Source organism: Cydia strobilella, chromosome 10, assembly GCF_947568885.1.
Source record: "Cydia strobilella chromosome 10, ilCydStro3.1, whole genome shotgun sequence".
NCBI lineage: Eukaryota > Metazoa > Arthropoda > Insecta > Lepidoptera > Tortricidae > Cydia > Cydia strobilella.
In genome coordinates, this window is record NC_086050.1 from 10,293,836 (window position 1) to 10,315,600 (window position 21,765).

Below are 21,765 nucleotides of genomic sequence, written 5' to 3' on the forward strand. Positions count from 1 at the left end.
CTACTAAATGCTGAAAGAGCTATGTTATGAGGTTATGTAGTAATACATTAAATACTTAGATCTTGTTTCGTTAAATACAACAAAATCCGCTGCTTTAATTACCATATTTATTTACGGTTAAATATTACTTACATCAAAGTGGTCTTCACACATCAAAACATTTGTATGCGCTAAAATGCTCTTTGGGTCTCTTCGCGCTAGTTTTAACCACATTTTTCTTTTTTTGGGATTCGTTGGAATGGAAACAAACGATTTGTCTGGATTTTTTATAGCCGTACTTGAACATTGCGGCACTATACACCATTTATATACCATTTTACAGTGAAATAATGAATTCAATGTACATAAACCATAAGATTAACTAAGGTCATTGACTGAGTTTACTTGCGCGTGACGTCACACGTGTCACGTGATTAGCCCCTTTGCAAAAACAGCGTTTAAGGCGCGTTCAAAATAAATAATCTTTAACATTGTTTTTTTTATATTTAATACAGGAAATTTCACGGAAATATCAATGTAGTGTAATTATTAAGTCATAAACAATCAATTAAAACCATTTTCAAAAATGAGTCAAATAGCCTATTGTTCATGCGAGTATGAAATACGAGCGGGAATTTATTTCTAGTAAGAAAGAGTTTTAAAGAGCAAAGTACAACTTACCCTATATGGGCTGTCCATCAAGGTTAGTAACTGGAGGCGCCTTGTCTGTCATTTTCTGTACAAAACAGCCGGCGGTTTCTTTGTGGGGGAGGGGTACGTCAAATGTATGGCTATTTGTACGTAACGTCAAACGTCACGTCAGATAAACGTCAGTCCATACAATAAATATACACATTGTGCAAGGTTTTCGGCAGAGCTTCTAAAAGCGACTCCAGTTATTAAATTATCTAAGTCTAAGCGACATACAAGTAAGAAAATTAGAGTCATTTTTGACGTGTGACTATCAAGGCTGTCTTAAATATTTTTTACTTTTTTGAGTCAAACGTGTTTCTCAAACAGGATTAGATTAGTCAGAACCAAGGGCCTGACACTCTTTGATAGAGAAAGAGAGTCTTATTGCGATTCCTATAAGAGGAAAGAGAAAATAGTGCCATGCTTTGTCCTTATCACCGACCGGGTTTTTTTTCATGGTCGGGTTATGGCAGCATAGGTAGGAGGCTAGGAGGCGATGGCGAAATACCGAAAATTATAAGAATGAAAGAGAAAAAGGATTATGCTGACATACATTAACCTGTCAATACATGAATATGTCTTTCTCTTACCCCTGGTCGCTTGGTTTCATGTCTATAACTACTTGTATACAGTGTGGAAAGATAAGTCTATAACTACTATACTATGTCTATGGTCAGAACAGAACCAGTGTTTGCTAAAGTGTGGTCCGTACTCCGTGTATCCCTGGGAGTTTGTGGCCTTTTCAAATTGTCTATCTGACAAGCCAGTTCTTATGTTACGTTAGGCAGGTAACAAAATATCAGGGAGGACTCTGCAAAATAGAAACATTTTGAAAAGGGTTTCGACACCCTTAGATATAGCTATTCGACTTAATAATACGTGAGTGACCCGGTTTAAAATAATCTAATATATTAGACTAATTTGTATTACAGTTGAGAGCAATAAGAACAAAAGGACCCGTTTTAGTTGCTTTTAACTGCATTAGTCCACGAGTCGTTCGCTCGTGGCACGAGCGGTGATTCCTATGACACTGATAATGGTTTTCTAATACCGGGCCAGAAATAAGACCACGATGCAATAAAGGCGCAGGAACTTGTTTCTATCATATTAAATCACATTTAAAATCGGGTCTATCGCGAATTTATTTTGCTATCTTTAGTTACCGACGTTTCGACACAGGTTTCACTGGTCGTAAAAAAAAAAAAGGTAACAAAATAAATTTGCGATGGACCCGATTATAAATGTGATTTAATGTATTCAAAGCGCGAAGGTTTTAAATGTATTGTTTCTATCTTATCGGCTCCATGCCAACTTACGAAATTTAGGATTTCGTTTTCATATCGCAAGGGTGTCCCTTATTTTGCGATTTTTAAAATTAACAACGCATCAACGCAAAAAAAATTCAGGACATTTCTGTAACATGAACCCGTGCCGACTTGCAACTGAAATTCCCATACAAATTAAGTACCTACTATGGAGAAATTTGGTCAGTCAGTATGCAATTTGATAATTGTTCATTGGTTTTGTGTTCAGATCAATTTTTTTTGTTAAATAATGTTTATATGGCAGTATTATAAAAGGTTGACATGAATAAAGAATTATTTTTTTTCAGTCATTTAGTCATTTTTATACATTGTATGGTAGAATCGCATTAAAGTCGGCACGGATTACAGTTACAGGAATGAACTGAAATTTATTTTCAGTGTTTTGGGATAAAATAAACCGATTTAGGGGGTATGCGTTATTAATATTTGAAAATCGTAACATAAGGGACACTAATCGCAGCTAAGTTCACGTTTCCTTTTAACGGAACGTTTCGTGTGAATGAAACGAGCAGTTGAACAGTTCAATATACCGTTCGCGTCGTTGCCGTATAAAGGAGTTTTTCTTAAGAAAGGCAGCGTTTTGGAAAGATAATGAATAGAGAAAAGTTTGAAAGCGCAATTACGCTATTCAAATAGTATCCTATTTAAGCGTTTTAAAGTTCAATCTAGTCGTTATGAAGAATATGCAATTACATATTCTTCATAGCCAAGTTCAAGTCTTTATTTCTCATTGTTATTCTTTAACTGTTTTTAACATAGGTTGTACAACTTGTACATGATTGAAATATTAATTGCTATTTTCTAGACTTATATTGATTAGGACAGGATATAGACCGTGATTACCTTTTGTATTGTTTTTGAGCTCCCGATATTCCCGATATCACGGTTTAAATATATCCCGGTCAGTATAGTTCTAGTGAAACTAACCGTGAATAATTCAAAACTGCTATTTTCTGTTAGTAATATAGGATTAGGTACATATCATCCACTGTCACATACATTTGGTTTTGGTAGTTAATTAATATAATTAACTATCAAAATTAACTAATTAATTAATTCTCTAATAATGTCCATTTGCTGATTCATTCTCTTTCAATTATGACTCCGCTCTGTAGACTATAGTAAGTGTCGTACGAATTAGCTGTATATTTTTTTTATACACTAGAGCTTGATTTTGTTTTATAAGTAAACTCTGTGTAGGTATTTATTCATTTATTCGTATGGCATTATGATTTATGAGTCGTTCTACAGTTGTGTAGGTATTAAAGAATAGAATCGTTACTTTGCTAATCCGCGGATTAGCAAAAAAAAATGGTATTAATTTCTGTGTAGGTATTATCAGACGACGTCTTCCAAGTATTATTTCAAGTGTTTTAATCATCATCAGTATCATCTTCTCGGAATTAATTTCCCTTTGTTTCAGAAAATGCTTAAAAGTAATTCTATAAGTACTCGTGGGTTGTTCTTCTCTGCAAAGACAACATTTCGGATTACCACCCCGTCACAGAATTTCGAGGCACGTACAAAGGATGAAGCCCTCTTGTTTACCACGTAACTTCCCTAAGCAAAATGGCGAACGCTAAACGACCGTTTGGGTGACCAACGGTCAATTCGAACAACGTGATAATTACTAGATATGAGAGCAATACGAGATCTCATACATACGTTATACTTTAGAACACGTGTTAACTAGTTATCTTTTGCAGTTCGATTCGAGAAACCAATTGGCATTTCACGCTACATCATTGTGACGTTTTAGGATATCCATTAGATATCCATTGGATGTTTAAGTAATATATTAAGCAAATCTTAAAGAGATCGTTCAAGAGGACATTCGGAATCGCGGAAATGTCAAATTTGACAAGACTTTCTTCAATATCTCGTTATCGTTTCTGTTTCATATCTAGTGGATATCTAGTTAATATCTACAGTCCGTTAACTCTCAGAATGACATTCGTTTTTCGGGTAAAATCGGACGTAATCGCGTAATAGAAAATGACAGTCTCTTACTGATTTAGTTGCAATCCAACACCCAAAGAGTGCAGTCGTCTTTTCAGCCTTAAACTATATAAGAGTAGTTAATACCACCATAACAATAATATCACAATTTTCCAATTGTATAATTTTACCATATGAATTGAAATATGTGACTGGTATTATCAACTCTATATAATTTACAATTAGTCAAATCGCAATATCTAGTTAATATATATATCAACCGAATATTAAGCATAATGTCATTAAATTAGGGCTTATTTTACATTGAGACAATAGGTATCCTTAACTTTTAGCGGTAAGTTTAAAACTTTTTGTGAGTTAATAAGAAAGCAGAACAGCAGTATCACCTTCGCGTGTTACCGCCGATACCCGATGTATCTTTCTAAAATCCGAAGGTCATTCTCAGAGTTAACGGACTGTAGATCATTGTTCGAATTGGCCCACAATGCTTCGTTTTATGGGGCTGTCAACAGCCAATGTCCTTGAAATTGATGTTACTTAAGCAGTTTTTTTAAGAAAAACTATTTGGTTTAGTAAGCAAGAAAATTATGTTTGTATTCATTCTATCGTGGCCGTACTTGAAAATAATGGCAATGATTGGTCTTAAAATTAATATTAAATGGTTGTCTTTAGTTTTTTGACTTATGAGTCAGCAATTAAAATTAGTTTCAAAACATTTATACCTAAACCGCTAACGAGTAATATAACACAAATAATCAACATTTTTATTTATTTCAATAGTTTTCCTTGCCCAGGGGCCCGTTTATCAAAAGCTTGTAGCTTGTAATACAAGTGGAAGTACCTTTTTGACAGCTTTTGTTAGAAAGGGACTTCCACTTGTATTACAAGCTACAAGCTTTTGATAAACGGGCCACAGGCGAAGTAAAAAAAATATATATGCGAGAAAAAGTCATTAAAAAAAAAATGGAAAAAACATATATGCGAGTGTTTAGTAATTGCTATATTAACTCATTGGAAGTAGCGCGGTTACTGGCCGGTCACAAAAGAGGTCTTGAAAAACATAATAACTGACAACTTCAGTGTCATCAAAAACGTGATAAAAAACTAACGCGAAAGCAAATAATACTCGGTAGAAACCCTCTTAAAGTGCTCGAAGGAAGGATACACCAAGAAAGGATATATCACCAGGCATCCTCCAGCAGAGGCCTCTGCCAGCAGCAGACCACAAAACCATCCGGTAAGCCTACCTAAATCTATTGGATTAATATATGCTAAAACACCAACTACAGTCCTTACCTTAACTTACCTATTCAAAACAAAAGTACAAGTATCATTATACGTATTATCATAGAGTAACTTATACTAGAGCGGTACTGTCATAGTAAATTTTGTAACCCCAGTAAATTCACTGCCATCTGTCGACACACTTTAAAACTAAAACTGAAGATTTATGAAAATACGATAGAATGTATTTAAATATAGATAAATGTTTTTTTTTGTTTGCATTAATTATTTTTATGATTTTGACCCATGTTCTTTCACTGATATGTGTTAAAATTGTTAAATAACAAACGAAACCGTCAACGCCATTTATACGACTGTAGGCCAAAACTAGTAGCGCCCTCTGAACGAGAATCAAATTTTCTTGATTTTCGAGGCACGTTTTTTCCTTAGACTGTATCCATCTATGGTATTATCATAGTTATATTATACACTAAACTTGTGCCGATAACACCGTTATCTCAAGGCTTTCCTCTAAAAGCCAAGTCAAATTAAGAGAGGAATAAAAACGGTTGTAACACTAACCCCTTTCATTAAGACGATAGGATCCTGTAGCAATAAAGGTCCCATTTGAGGCTTGTGTGTGCCGCCTTACAACCTCTATATGGCTTTAACTGGCTCTGCGGAACTTCGGACAAGTTTGATTGGGGTCTAAAATTAATTCCCCCTAGGGACATCCCGATGTAATTCCGCGAACAGTTATCAAGTGACTTGGAAGTGCTGGGGAGCCGAATAAATACCTAGTGGGTAACTCAAGATACCGCGACGCAATTAGTAAAATCCGTCGCCGTACGAAAATACCTGATGTTCGATACATACATACATATAGTCACTCCTATTTCCCGGAGGGGTAGGCAGAGACCACAGATTTCCAGTTGCTACGATCCTGACATACCTCTTTCGCTTCCTTCACTTTCATAACATTCCTCATATACACGCTCGCCGGTTTAAGGTCCCCTTGCCCTTGCCTTTCTTCAGGATTTCCCTTTGATGAGAGAAAGTCCGTCGAGGTCTACCCATTCCAGCTCCCTCTTTTACTTCTCCCTTATACACTCTCTTTGTTAGGCTTCCTTACACTCATTCTTTCCACGTGTCCAATCATCTCAACATACCTTTTTCTGTCTAATCAATTTTTGTCACTACATCTTCGTTCAGTCCTCACTTTTTACTACGTCGGTAACCAAATAGCACAGATAAAGTAGAGGTGGGCAACTGGGCAGGAAATTTGGCGAGAAGGAACGGTGGGAGAAGCATAAGACAGGTTACTTTATGGTGGTGAAGGTGGGCAAAAGTATCTGCATGGAGGCCATCGACTTTTCGAATAAATGGTCAGATGATATTTGCCGAACGACCACCATACACTGCATGGGATGAGCACAGAAATGGGGAGAGTGGTGTAATAAAGAGGAAGCCTAAAATACAAGTATACACAGCAGTGGGTGGATGCAGGTTGAATAAACTCAACCGTGCGTTTCTCCAGAAATCAAAATCTTCCTGCCTCGCACAGCTAAACCACAGTGTAAAAAGTAACAGTGGACCGACGCCTTTGATGTTTGCGTAAATGCCGACACCGCACACACACACACACACACAGTAGGGTTGTTACAGACTTTTACACAACTACCCAATTACAAACATTTCAAATAAGACACGCTAGCCCTGTAGGTACTAACCTACGCTGGTCGTACGCTTATTAGCCTATATTAGACTTTGTGTCCTTTTCTGAAAATGTGATCGTACCTAAACCCTTTACTGCCATTAGCCATCGCTGTAGCACTTACTTTGATTGGCTGTATCAGTCACTTCAGAGCACACCAATGACGACGCTTTTACCTTAAGGGGTCTCCCCGAATACATCGACGCGGAATCGGCTAAAGCCGATAGAAAAAAACCTACTATATATTCAGACATATTTTCTTTATATAGGTATTTATTTTAGTTTATAATTTATATAGTAGTCTTTCTACTTAAAATAAAAACAAATTAAAGTATTTTCTGTAAATAATTTAACTTGTTCTAATATTTCTAACAAAAAAAACCTCTATTACTACGCAATAAGAGCGCGTCGGCGCGTCGGCAGGCGTCGGCCGATGCGAGCTGAGCCGAATGACGACTTTTTCGTTCTTATTGACCGGTCCGACCCACCGGGACCGGTCCGGGACGACCGGGACCGGTCCGGGACGACCGGGACCGGTCCGGGACGACCGGGACCGGTCCGGGACGATCGGTCTGGCCTAATAGTGGGTAGTGACCCTGCCTGTGAAGCCGATGGTCCTGGGTTCGAATCCCGGTATGGGCATTTATTTGTGTGATGAACACAGATATTTGTTCCTGAGTCTTGGGTGTTTTCTATGTATTTATGTATTTGTATATTATATATATCGTTGTCTGAGTACCCACAATACAAGCTTTCTTGAGCTTACTGTGGGGCTTCGTCAATTTGTGTAATAATGTCCTATATTTTTTTTATTTTTTTTATTGCACAAGTTTTTTTCTATCGGCTTTTGCCGAATCCGCGTTGATATATATGTAGGGAGACCCTTAGAAAGCAATCACTGGGGCCGAATATTGGATGACGGATATTGGATGACGGATATTGGATGATGCGTACAGTCGCTAATAATACCTAATATGAATTTCTCTAAAACCACTCGAAGCGGTAAATATTACCCATTATATAACATAACTTGTTCCCAGGAATCTAATCGTTTCGTTTTCTCTAAAACATAAACGGCACACGAATCCGCCGTCAAATAGCCGTTTGGATACATCGAAGTTACGCACACATTTGTGCCATTTTCAACCAAAAGGGTACTTATTGTCGCATGTCAGTAAGGCGCTATTTCCATATAGCTAGTCAATTAGACATCAACCTTATCAATAAGCGACCTTTTGGTTGAAAACGTTGTATTTTAAAACTATAGCTTAAATTACTTGAAACTTGGCATGAACAATTACGTAATTTTAAGTACCATATCTACGTCTACGTCTACGTCTACGTCTCTACGTCGTACGTGTCTACGTCTGGTACTAGTTTCTGATGCTAAAAATTGTTATAGTAGAAGTTTTGTACGTAAAACTTCAACTCGCTCTAATTTCTTTGTATTACAATATCTAGTCAGTCATCACACGTGCCCATTATATTCCGTAGGGAGTTACGTATTTTTTTAACTATGTCACTATGCCATAAAAAAAGAACCACAAATCAAATATTGTTTTAATCAGGCTACACCTACATGAGTTTTATTAAAAAACCTGTTCTATATTTCATTTCTTTTGTTTATGATTAAAAAGTAAATTTTAAGTTATATAATAGCTGTTTATATTTTTTACACAATTTTTAACCGTGGCTGTATGCCGAATGTGTTTCTGCCTTTTACTCCTTTACGCCTTTGTTGGCCGGAGAACTTTTATTGCACGATGTATATACTATTAGGCGCTTATTAAAAATAGGCATTTTCCGATTAAACGCAAATAAAATTCCCCGTATTGCAGCATTTAAACAAGTTAACCCAGAAAAATCAAGCACTCGACCGTTCTTTTAATCTCCACTCGTCGGCAAAACGAAAGAGAAAAACAGGTTTTTCTTCCGGCAAGCGGAATGCAACCGCTTTGGGTTCGGGAAATTCGCTCGAAATTAACATAAGTGGTTTTCGTTCCACTTCGGTGTTGGCTAGGACCCGCGTCACGCTTAATTAAATTAAAACATCCGTGATGAGATGAAACTTGCTAATTTCAAGGGTGGTGTTGCTATTCGTTATTTATTTTCAGTGTTTTTGGACTTTTTGGTATTTGTAAATTGATTGACTGGACAGGAAGAACGGTGTGTAGATTTTAAATATATTCATATCAGTGTATTATAATAATAAAAAAGTTAAATTCATGCATTCATACCCTCTTTCTATACCTACATGTAGCAAGAGACAATACAAAAAAGTGAACATCAACTTGAGGCATAGGTATTACTCAGAAGTGTGGAACAATTAAGGAAATATCGCTGAATAAATATTCTTAGCTTAGCGGTATACTATTTTTAAAGAATGTACGGAACCATTTTGTAAATAAATGCCATCCTTAAAATTACATCCATACTCGTTAGTAAATATCTGTCTGGAATAGAAGAACAGAAGCTTGACAGTCTTAACACACGCAAGTTCTTTTTACTTTTGATATTAATATTAGGTACTAAGTAAGTGCACTTTATCTTCTTCGCAGATATAGCAAGTGCAAATACAATATTCATCTTACAAAAGAGAAATGAAAAACCGGCCAAATGCGAGTCGGACTCGCACACGAAGGATTCCGTACCATTACGCAAAAAACGGCAAAAAATCACGTTTGTTGTATGGGAGCCCCACTTAAATATTTATTTTATTCTGTTTTTAGTATTTGTTGTTATAGCGGCAACACAAATACATCATCTGTGAAAATTTCAACTGTCTAGCTACCACGGTTCATGAGATACAGCCTGGTGACAGACAGACGGACAGACAGACAGACAGACAGACAGACAGACAGACAGACAGACAGCGGAGTCTTAGTAATAGGGTCCCGTTTTTACCATTTGGGTACGGAACCCTAAAAACGGTAATATTTGCTACGGGTAAAACTTTTTCTGCCATGAAATCAAGTATTCAAATTGAAACGTTTTTTTATACAAGGCCATTCAATTATTTTTGTGATTTAGCTGATGCATTTTGTGGCTTATAGGCCAATGGCTCTTGGTACATGAAAAGGTAAACTGCCGCAACCACTTGAATAATGTTTCTACTTAAATTTTTTCATCCCTGCCTGCCTATGCTACATGCGTACCATGTTTCATATAGCTACTACCTATCTTCCTAATGGGACTGTATTTTGTGAAAAGAACTTGTACTACATCTACATAGGTATATTAGGTAAGTAGGTCACACAACGTAAGGATAAAGAGCGTAAGGACAATAATGAAAGCCAGTTGTCACCTTTTTCTACGTAGACCGGTTTACAGAAATGTATTATAAATTATAATCGGTTTTATTAATTATGTGCGTCGCGTTGTTTTCAGTTGTCACGCAGTGATTGTTTTTATTTCGTTCGCTGGTGTCAGGTAGGATAATGGGTAGGTAAGCTGCTGTGCATAATGATGTTTCTCGCCGGGGGCGAAGCGACGGTTCGGAATACGGTATTCGATTTTCAAGCTGTAACTGTCGTACAATCCTATAGGCCACCAATCGAACGAAATACAGGGGAAATAATTCGTGTATAAGCAAATTTTGCCATAGTTGTAGGGAATGGTGTATTAAACAACATACTAAAAGTACCGGAGGGTGGGAGTGAAGCTAACGGGTAGGGGGGGGTGTTAGGGTAGGGTAGGGTCTAATTTGTACTGTGTAGGCTCGTGCATAGCGATTTATATTGTAATTTGTTAAAGTGACGGCGATTGCTTGAAGCTATTGTCAAAAGTTTGTATTTATTCCTAACTAGCTTTTGCCCGCGACTTCTTCTGCGTGGAGTTAGTAATTTGGGTAGCTTATTTTTTTATCCAATATGCTTTTTATCGATTCCCAATACAAACTTCTACCCACCCTTTTCACCCCCATAAAGGATGACTTCTGGGATAAGAACTACCCTATGTCCTTCCCCAGGACTCAAACTATCTCTATTATATATTACCAAATTTCAACTAAATCATGTTCAGCGGTTTAAGCGTGGAGGTAACAGATAGACAGACACACTCTCGCATTTATAATATTAAGTATGGATAACGATTTAAAACCAATAAGTTACCAATAATGGATTGACCGTATTTATGTGGTCAGTAAACAAACGGCACAAGGCGATCGTATATATACCGCATCTAAAGGGTTCATTCTATCTCAGTAGAGTCGTCCATCCATTCGTCTTTTGCGACAAGGGGTCTCGATTGAATGTATGGCGCGAGGACAGTATTTACTAAAGCTAATAGAATCAATGATCATGATAAAACTTCTCTGTTTTTGTGTGTAACGTAAGCGGACTAGAGTTAGACCAAACTAAGTTGACGCAGCGATTTTGATAGCCCAGACTGTGCAAGTGCTATTTAAACGTCATAATTTCAACTTTGACGTTTAAAATAACACTTGCACTGTCGGGGCTATCAAAATCGCTGCCAACTTAGCTTGGGCTAACTTTAGTCGAATAATGAAAATAATGACTTCTTAGTATATCCCCACTATCCCCAGTTATCCTCTGAAGTTTCCAGTGTTTCTTAATTCATGCATTTGGAGCAATCATAATTAATCTACAAATAGGTATTATATACCTAATGGATAATTATGCGAATCGTCTAACTTAGGTTTCCAGAGAGGCATCAAATATTTGAGAGATTAAGTTATACTTACATTTCTTAATTGTTAAAAAGAAACCTTTGAACCTAAAGCCAATGGAAAAAAAACCATAAAAACCATTCGTAAGAAAAAACATAAGTAAACACCAATCGTAAGAAATGATAAAAAAAACTGGTAATATCTTGTGTAGTTTTAGTAGAATATTAGTAGTTTATGTGATTGTGACTGCTACATAATGCCTAATCAGGCATTATGTAAATATATAAGACATAATTATGTACAGTTACATATTACATACATTGTTTTATATACGACATACAAATTCTGATCAAAGTAAATTAAGTAAAAGGATCGTAGGTACTATGCGCCAAAAGTATTTTTTAACAGCTTAAGAGGTCGCGTAAAGCCAAGAAATTACGCAGCGTAGGCGTAGCCTACGTAGGCGAACAACACGCGAACGCGAAGCGAAGCGATGCGGCGCGGGGTGAATCAATCCTTTGATTGATACCTATAGAAGTGTCCTACGTGGGCGATCTCGTGGCGAACGCGAACGCCGCCTTGGGCGCGCCGCGCCGCGCCGATTCGCTTCGCGTTCGCGTCTTCGCGAGTTGTTCGCGCAGGTTAGACGCAGCGTTAGAAAGGAACAATAAATACAGCGCCACGCGATACTTGCGACGGAAGATTTGACGATCGCGCGGGTTTTGATGTTTTTCCTCAATAACATTAATAATAATAGCTATTTTATAGTAATGGTAACGAAAATAAATGAATTTTAGACATGTTTTCGTGATTTTTTTTGGTTTTTTTTATATCGAGCCAACCTTAACCGTTTAAGGTTTTTCTTGGAGTCTGCCCTCGGAAATATCGTTTTCGTGTCCTTCATTAAAACGTGTAAAAATTCAAAATGAAAACTACCATTTTGCCGAAGCCCACGCGAACAGATTTATCTCTGTTTCGAAAAGTATTCGAGGGTGGCAGATACTTTTAGCGTGTAGTTTCATCTGCTACTGTTTATGCTCTACATAATTATTGTTATCAGTAAAGGGTTTTTCTGGCTCCTAAAGTTAGGTTTTCCGTTTTACCCGCTCTCCCAATAGGTAACTCAAAGTTTTGTAGGTACTTTTTAGAATATGTACCTACACACTAATTTCCGTGGTAATCAAGCACACTTGAAAACATTTTAGGTCATAGATTTAACGTTTAGGTATTTTACAGAGACGGAAAACATAAAATAATTGACTAAACATCAAATAATGTGCTTAGATAAGAATCTGGTAATGTACAAACAGAAACGACAATTTTCGCATTTTGACCACGACAGATTATTTGCATAAGTTACGAAGGACACGGTGTTCTATTTGCCGTATTTTTCTACGACATGAAACTTCGCTATTTACTTTTCTTATTCATAGTTATGCAACTATAGGTACTTATTATGTCACAGTGGGTAATACCAAATTAAACTGGTTAACGTAGTCAAAAACGTGGTTAATCTGTGTTAAACCGTGTGACGAGCCTGACCCTCCCTACGAGAAAGACATATAATGATATTATCAAATATTTCTGGGGCCACGGCCGTGCCCCCGCCAAGACGAGACAAAGGGCAAAAGGCAGTGCATATCTTTTCTCGGCACGTTTTGCCGTATCTATTATACATGTAAAAGATAATGGTAATAATACACTCCTTAAAGGTGATATAAATGTAAAAAACCGGCCAAGTGCGAGTCAGAGACGCGCACGAAGGGTTCCGTACTATTACGCAAAAAACGGCAAAAAAATCACGTTTGTTGTATGGGAGCCCCACTTAAATATTTATTTTATTCTGTTTTTAGTATTTGTTGTTATAGCGGCAACAGAAATACCTACATTATCTGTGAAAATTTCAACTGTCTATAGCTATCACGGTTCATGAGATACAGCCTATTGACAGACGGATAGACAGACAGAGAGCGGAGTCTTAATAATAGGGTCCCGTTTTTACCCTTTGGGTACGGAACCCCAAAAATGATCTGACCGGTCATTCATGGAGATTCAACGTTGGCGTATTCTGAGAAGATGTCTTGAAATACAGTTTCGACAGGAAAGGTATGAGTTGTAAAAACGTTTTAGTTCGAATAGTTACGACGACATTAAAAGTGAAAATTGATAATTGCCTGTAAAATATACAAAAGTTCATACGTTTTTGACAATTTTGACATAAACAAGATCGAAAAAGCTGTTAATTTTATACCACTGAGAGTAATGGGCGTAAACAGTCGGGTCTTATCGGTATATGGACCTAGAGGCACGAACATGTATCATGATGTCCGCATTATGTTAAAATATTTAAAGTGATGATACAGCGTTCAAGAAGAAACAAAAGTTAAATAAAATGTCACGCCATGGAACAGTTTTTTTTATTAAATTCTTGTTGTTATTAGTCCGGGTTTCTAGTTTAGTATCCGACAAAAATCATGAAACTTGGAATGCGAAACCTCTTTTGGAGGTACAAATATTTTCATGTCTGCTTTCATGCTTAACGGGTTATAATAAGCCTCCGAGGTATTCTAAGATTGATTGCATTTCCTGCAATTATTTTTAGTTCACGTACCTATTAACAGTTCAGGTAACAAACAATTTCTAATGCCGCACGCGAAAAACAAAACTTAAAGGACCCATGATATGGTATGGAATATTTTACCATAGATATCCGGATTTGATAACAGACCTATGTTAAAAAAAAACAATTTCTTTTCATGAGCTTTTTGTATAGGCACAACGTTAACATAACATTCGGTAGGTATTTGTTGAACTTAAGAGTATGTATAGATCGTCGTGAAAATATTTATTAGCCACATTAATCAGAGGAAAAATAAAACCAAGTCGTTAGAACACCTCACTTAGTTCTTTACTTCTGCTACTGACTATACAAGACTCTGCTCAGATCAGAAATATTACATTAAAAATTTTCGCTCCAACTTGCTAGAAAGGTGTAACTTACATATTAAGTGAAAACTCTTATATAGTAAAAAAAATGTACGTATTTATTTATCGTACTTAATAACTTATTATATTCACACATTATAGTAACAGCGTCTTAAAGGCTAACTATTAGATATTAGTACCTAGTCTTATTTAATCATTCCTCTTTTATTTCGTCTGCCGCATTCTGAGGTTGCTCTATAGTCACAGTTTTGTTAACCCTTCTCCTTGCGTGGCGGCCACCTCTGAATCTCGCAGGTTCTTCAACGCCGTCTGATGATACCTATAATAAAAGAAGTTATAGAAATAATCCTTCTGCAATAGTACTGCAGCGTTACAGTTCATAGTTTTAGAAGTCTGTATAAAAATCGATTAGCAATGTTTTGGCTACGTATTACTTAGTTGTAACTAATTCATTAAGTTGTGTTGAGAGTAACGCTATCTATTGGCATATTGCTAAACTAAGACGATAGGTTTTTGAACGTCAAGTTGTTTAACTTAGGTGTAGTTCGGTACGAGGTGTTAGTTTCGTTATGTTGGTAGACTGGTTAAGCAGGTTAGCCAACATTGATTTGGATGTGCCCTGTTTATCAACAGCTTGTAGCTTGTAATACAAGCGGAACTCACTTTTTAACAGCTTTTGTTAGAAAGGGACTTCCACTTGTATTTCAAGCTACAAGCTTTTGATAAACATGGCACTGGTGCCTAATTCGCCACGTTACTGAAGGCATACCTGAAGGATTATTCTGAAAGCTTACAGAATCTAACGCTCTTTAACCATTCAGCTAAGTGTTTTAATTCAAGTGTTATTTAGATTTCTTATGTGTTATTAGAAGCTTACTTTTGTGAATTAAAGAAAAAGATGTGTTGTTTTGAAAAGATGTGTCCCGCCGAGTTTGTTGCCAGTACCATATTGGGATACCCTCCTCAAATTGAGGGGGGATTTAAATCTTCTCGGGTCAGAGGCTGCAACCCTACAGCAGCTGGCGTAGCTTTACTTGAATAAAGATTTGAACGGTTTCATGTGATCCTTTTATTTAAGTCAAATCCAAATACATCCTAAGAGTGATTAGTTCTTCTCATCATTTAGTAGTTACTACAATGTAAGTAGTAGGCACTAGTATGGTTAATTAGTTGGAATGCTTATTTCATGCACTGGTAGCATACTAATTATACTTGTGAAGTTACTGCGTACATCGGGAAGTTACATCGAGGTACTGCGCCCACGGCCATAGGCCATCCCTCTGTCATATATTAAATATATATATTAGAGGCAGTTTAATGATATAACTAAAAATAAATGAAAAACCATCGAGTATAGGTTACCAAGATCTATCAATTTCGATGAATAGATATTGATTGAATAATTCACCAGTAAAATATTTTTAACCGAAAATATAATGAAAGAAAAATACAATCGGAATTGGGAATAATCTATAAATTAAGCCAAACTAGTTTTTATGACATTACCTGAACCTTTTTTCTGGCTGGGACATTGTTTTCCAGGAACTTGTTTACAGCGCCAAGCGTATTTATGGGTATCTATGAAAATATTGGAAAATAAATATTAAATCACTCATTATACTCACTCACTATCAATAAATACTCAATGTTCAATGTATCTTATACTAAGTATTATATTGTACATATCTTATTCACATGCTAAGAATATACACGTGTACAATCGGGAGCCAATGGGAGGTACTAGTTCTAATTATGAACGGCCTTCCAGTCTAGTCAGTATAGTGTAGTGACCCTGCCTATACAGAGCAGGAGCCCCCTGATTCGAATCCTGGTACGTACATTTACGCTGCGTCTTACCACGTCTTACGTAAGCGAACAACTCGCGAACGCGAGTGAAGCGGCGGCGCGGCACGGCGGGCCCACGGCGTTCGCGTTCGCAACGAAATTACTATTAGCAAATAAGTCAGCACCACAAAATTGGGATAGATTGGTGTGTTCTCGCTTCGGAAGCCTCTTTGGGTCACTAAGCCACAATAAATAGTCAACATAGAGTTGTTTCGCGTAGTAGAGCCGGTTCATACTTACAGTACTTACATGGTCATCCAAAACATTGGCAGCAATAGCAGCAAACCATCAGCGCTAGATACCACAACCAGGGTGCCCAAAGCATAACGTAGCAAATAACCTAACATAAAATACATAAAATAACATAACGTAGTATAAAAAAAAACTTCAATTCGTGTACCAACACCAGTATTTGTATTTGTATTTATTTATTTGCTGAATATGGGTGAGGTGTACCTACAATAACATATTTTAGTTCAACCATACCCTGCTTAGTGTAGCATGCAAAATTTGAAGTATTATGTATAGTCGCACTATTACATAAACTAAGATAAAAATATGAAAAATAACATGTCATATTAATTATTAACATTAGAAAAGTCATGCAGCGATTTATTAATTACAATTTCATTTACTATTCAATTTCATAATCAAATTATTCCTGTAAGTATGGAATAAAACACATGTCACAAGGCCATAAAAATAAATTATTTTTAAACTAAAATAAGGTCTTTTATGTGAGCGGGCAACCTATTAAATATTTTTATACACATATAAAACGAACTTCTAGCTGTTTGTTTAAGACAAGTGTTTGGCAAAAATAGTAGAATGCGCTGTCTAGATATACGGTCATTGTAACATCTATATCACTGTTTTTTTAATAAGTTTCATTGAGGCGAATAAAGAGCCAATTCAAATATGTAAAAGGACGATAGAGATATTTTTTTTTATTCTTTTGCATTAATGGCTTACAGGATTACATTTGTTTCATTGTGAAGATGGCTCTTATATATAGGTAATATATCTTTTTTGCATTATAAACGCCATTTGCACATCAAATGAGTTACCCCATTCTGTTATACCATATCTGAGTGTAGACATTATGTAGCTGTGATATGCCAGTAATGCTGATTCTCGAGATACTGCTTGTCTGAGTTTCCTAAACGGAAATATAAATTTATTTATTTTACTACAAACCACATAAACATGCTTATTAAAGGTTAAATGCTCATCCAAATCTATACCAAGAAATTTAAAGCTTATCTTCGCTGACAGCACTCAAAGTACACCACTACTGATTATCTACTGCTTCCGTAACTTACTGTTAAGTTCTTGTTTCAGATACGGTCTGTCTTGAAGCTCGCTCTTCATACAATTTAGCACTTTGTCACAGTGCGAGTAGTGAATATGTTAATGTATTTTAAGAAGTAATGAGTTGCTTTTGATGATTTGCTCAAGCGACTTTTGATGCCGATCAAATAACTACAACTTTTATATTGTCCCGAACAACTTTTTTTTTCCGTCGGCAACTTTTATCCAGATATAACATAATTTCATGAACCCGTGAAACCTTCGAGCAACACGGAAGGGAGACGGAATTCGGACTATTTCTCCTCTGCCGAAGCATAGGCACAACTGTGTCTTTGACTGTCCTACAATTACCTTTGAACCCCGCTATATGTAATATAAGAAGCGTTTCACTCCTCGAGCAATACCGCGTGAGTCAGAAGGGAGGAGCCCAAGCGATATTTTACCCTACAAATCATTCTGCCATTTTTTGTGGGGAGGAGACGCGCACACCGTCGCAATTCTCACTCACTATATACAAATTCCAATCTGTAATGACGACACAAATACATAGAAAATGATACACGTCAAAGACAAATCTTGCACACCTCGATCTCTTTTTGTGTACGGACGAGTCACAACACGCACCTCCATAGGCACAGTTGTGCCTATGCTTCGGCAGAGGGGAAATAGTACAAATATTTCTAAGGCTTCTTGCTTTTATTTTTATGAAATAAAGACTGGATAATTAATATTTTACTTTAGCAAAACGCCTATATTGGAATTTATTATTGAACTCAATATTGTCACCTGTCAGTTTAACACATTATGTGTATTTTGAACAAATATATAAACATTTTTTTAAGGAGTATAATCAGAGTATAATGTATTTAGATTGTAATGACAGGTCTTAAAATTGTCTACTCTCTTCTAAGTAGCGGGCAACAGTATCTACTATAAGAGGCATACTTATGACTCAAAGACATTGGGTATTCTTCTCCGGGATTGAAAATAAGAAAATTTATGTAATATTAATGTCAGTATGACGCGCGATATAGATATTATGTGTCATTTTCAACCATAAGGGTACTTATTGTCGCTTGTCAGTAAGGCGCTATTTCCATATAGCTTCAATTAGAAATCAACCTTATCGACAAGCGACAATGTGGTACCTTTTGGATGTAAATGTCACATATTGTATTTATTCCAGCATATTAAAATATGATTGTGTCTACGCAAAGTAAAGAAGCGGCAACCGTGCAAGTTAGTAACGTGAATATGAACGGAAAATTAAATGATAATGAACTTACAGCGAAAATGTCATCAATGAATTTGGATGCATCCGGTGTCTGTATGGACACTTGGGTCTGTTTAGATGAATCTGATGATAGACCATCATGCTTCGGTGATTCTGAGGAAATTAATTATAAGGGTTAATTATGTAAGAAGAGTATTACACACTTTCTTAAAGTTACATTATAAACTTGTCTATAACTGTGTGGAGTACCTTTCAGAGCATCGTTCATATAGAATTGGAACATAATTAGCGGGAAAATAATTGACAATTACAGTTCAATCACCAACCTTCAAGGTATTCATGGTGAAAATATTATTTTGCTAGCTTCATGCATTTTAAAGTTTTCGACTATGGAAATTGAGAACAAGAGATTAATCGTGAACAAATACCTCGAAAATTCTAAAAAAAAAACTTTCTTAAAAATTCTTAAAAGTCATAAAACGTTGCAAGGAGACGCTATCCGCCGACAGAAAAAGATACAAACTAATCTGAGGTCTGACACAAGTAGTAAGATTTTGGAAAAAAAGCCTAAGATCAGTCGAAAAAATCCAGGACTGTTTGATTACGATTGATCACGAAAATTCAAAGAATGTCGTAGTATGGTCGTAATACTGTAAAGATTTAGCCAGCTGCCACTAATTAAAAAAAAAGTTTTGGCATGGTATGCTAATAATCAGGTTAATTATACATACCCCGCGAGATGAATCTCCGAATTGTCCCCAATTTCGATCTATCGAAAACTACTGGGCAATCATGAAAAAAATTAAACATGACTAGTAAAATTGTCCAGGATATCAATTCGTTGCGATCTACATGAGAACAACACGCCAAGAATGAATGATGGGGTACATTACGAAAAAAGTTCGCAATGAACATAAAAGACATTTTTTTAAATTTATAACTACATATTTAAAAGCTAAATACATTACCTACTATTTAAAATTCACCATTCATAACTTTATTATATAGTTTGAGTGCGTACCAATTCTATATGAACTATACTTTATATACTTATACATATTTATATTAAAAGCACATTACATAAGAAATATCATAACGTGCTCAATACAGTTTTAAGTGTTGAAGTAGGTATTTCTGTTTTATCTTTAACTACAAGCGCAATAAGAAAGTTGCGCTTTTATTTGGTCGAAGATAGACTACTCTCCATATGAATATATAAATGTATTTCTGTAGCTGTGATTGATGTAAGAATGTAATAAGTGCGGGTATAACCTATCAGATATTTAGAGAATAGCATTTATCATCTCAAGAAGTCACTTAAATCCATGCCGGCTTCCGTCGCAGGGATTACTCGTAAAAAAAAACGCAATAAATGCTGTAAGATAAAAATATCATCAAAATTACGAGCGGAAAGAGCCGCTGGGGATCTTTGCTCCCTGCCTCTTATACTGCTTATCTTGGACATAAAATGCTGCTATAAATACTTTTGACTAAAATTAGAAAACGCTAAGCTGCTTGCTTCAGTTTATACAAGAAAAGTCTGTTATGTTTTTAGGGTTCCTTACCAAAAAAGGTGAAAATGAACCCTTATGGTGTATTTCTAAGAAGACTACAATGAAGAATGCATATCAGTAAAATTTCATTAACTTCGTATTAATACTTTAATAGTTATTTGTTTTACAAGGGGGCAAAGTTGTTGTTTATCCGCTCGTGCTAAAAATGATACCCGAGCGAAATATTCCAAAATTGAACCACGAGCGTAACGAGGGGTGAAAAAAGGGGGATCTTGAGATCTGTGGGGGTTTCAAGTCACGAGGGTTAAACAATGTTTGCCTCCAAATGAAACCCAAAAATTTTCACCACACCAACACCAACGCATGAAAAATATTAACTGTAAAAAATCAAACAAAATCAAACCAAATTAAATCCAAATGAACATTATTTAATATTTATGTTATTAATCATTCATAATCACCATTTAAAAGTCAATTCTACCAGCCAACTTAAGGAAACAACTCAAAATTTGCATGAAATTACTTTGCCACTCTTGTGGAGAAAACGCAACTTTCTCATTAGTTTTTGAACAATCAAGAGGGTCTTTACCAGCTGGTGTGGTGAATTTTTTTTATTACTTTTATACTGTATGGTTTTCTTGTCTCTTATACGGATTAGACCGCTTAGCATGACTTTCGTTGTCGCACGCGACTCGAAATATCAAGCGCGACATTAAGTATGGAGTGGCTAGCTACAACAATCAATCGTCATTCCTTTGTTCTTTTCTGATTTTTCAATACATTCCAATCAAAAGACTGCCAATAGAATGTCATTTTAACTGATAGTGTCTGGTCTGCGTACGAGAGCACACCTAAGGTATAAATAATATGAGAACACTATTGTATATACTTTATTACCTTAGCTTTTTCTATAAAACACATATAAAAATACACTGTTTAAATTCAATAGAAACCCGCACCTGCGCCCGATTGCACCGACGCGGACTTTTGGACCGAAACGCTGGTGCTCCCGGCTGTATTACCCAGGAAATTCCCCACCGCTTTCAAAGTAGAAATTGGAATCTGTAAACATTTAACATTTGCTTAGGTGAAACACAAAGAAAAATCACACAAATAAAGAGGAAGGAATGTTCAGTTTTATGTTCCCGAAAGTGAAAGTTACATACTGAATTTATGAGTTTTATGACACCTAACTGTCAGCGTTTATTTCGCCAATTTCCTTAAATTTCGGGAGCAAAAAGGACATGTTATAACCTAAATTGTATGTCCCAGTTAGCACTTATAATGGATCTTTTCAGCTACCCTCGGAGTAATGAACCGAGAAGGGATATAGGCATCTAATCCGTTTGCCCAATATTAGTGGCCTGGCCTTTTCTCGAAAAGTTTTCTAGAAA

The 21,765-nt window shown here is 36.2% G+C and overlaps 1 protein-coding gene across 1 annotated transcript in view; it reads right to left on the reverse strand.

The window, feature by feature from the left end:
• Positions 1-14,634: 14,634 nt before the first annotated feature.
• Positions 14,635-21,765, reverse strand: part of LOC134744655 (chorion protein S38) — a 36,565-nt gene continuing 29,434 nt past the window's right edge. Inside the window, exons 8-11 of the mRNA XM_063678554.1 lie at positions 21,331-21,433; positions 18,910-19,010; positions 15,974-16,045; positions 14,635-14,786 (exon numbers count right to left, since the gene is read on the reverse strand). Coding sequence (XP_063534624.1) covers positions 14,661-14,786; positions 15,974-16,045; positions 18,910-19,010; positions 21,331-21,433 — 402 coding nt within the window. The 3' untranslated portion in view covers positions 14,635-14,660. The remainder of the gene's footprint in view (positions 14,787-15,973; positions 16,046-18,909; positions 19,011-21,330; positions 21,434-21,765) is intronic.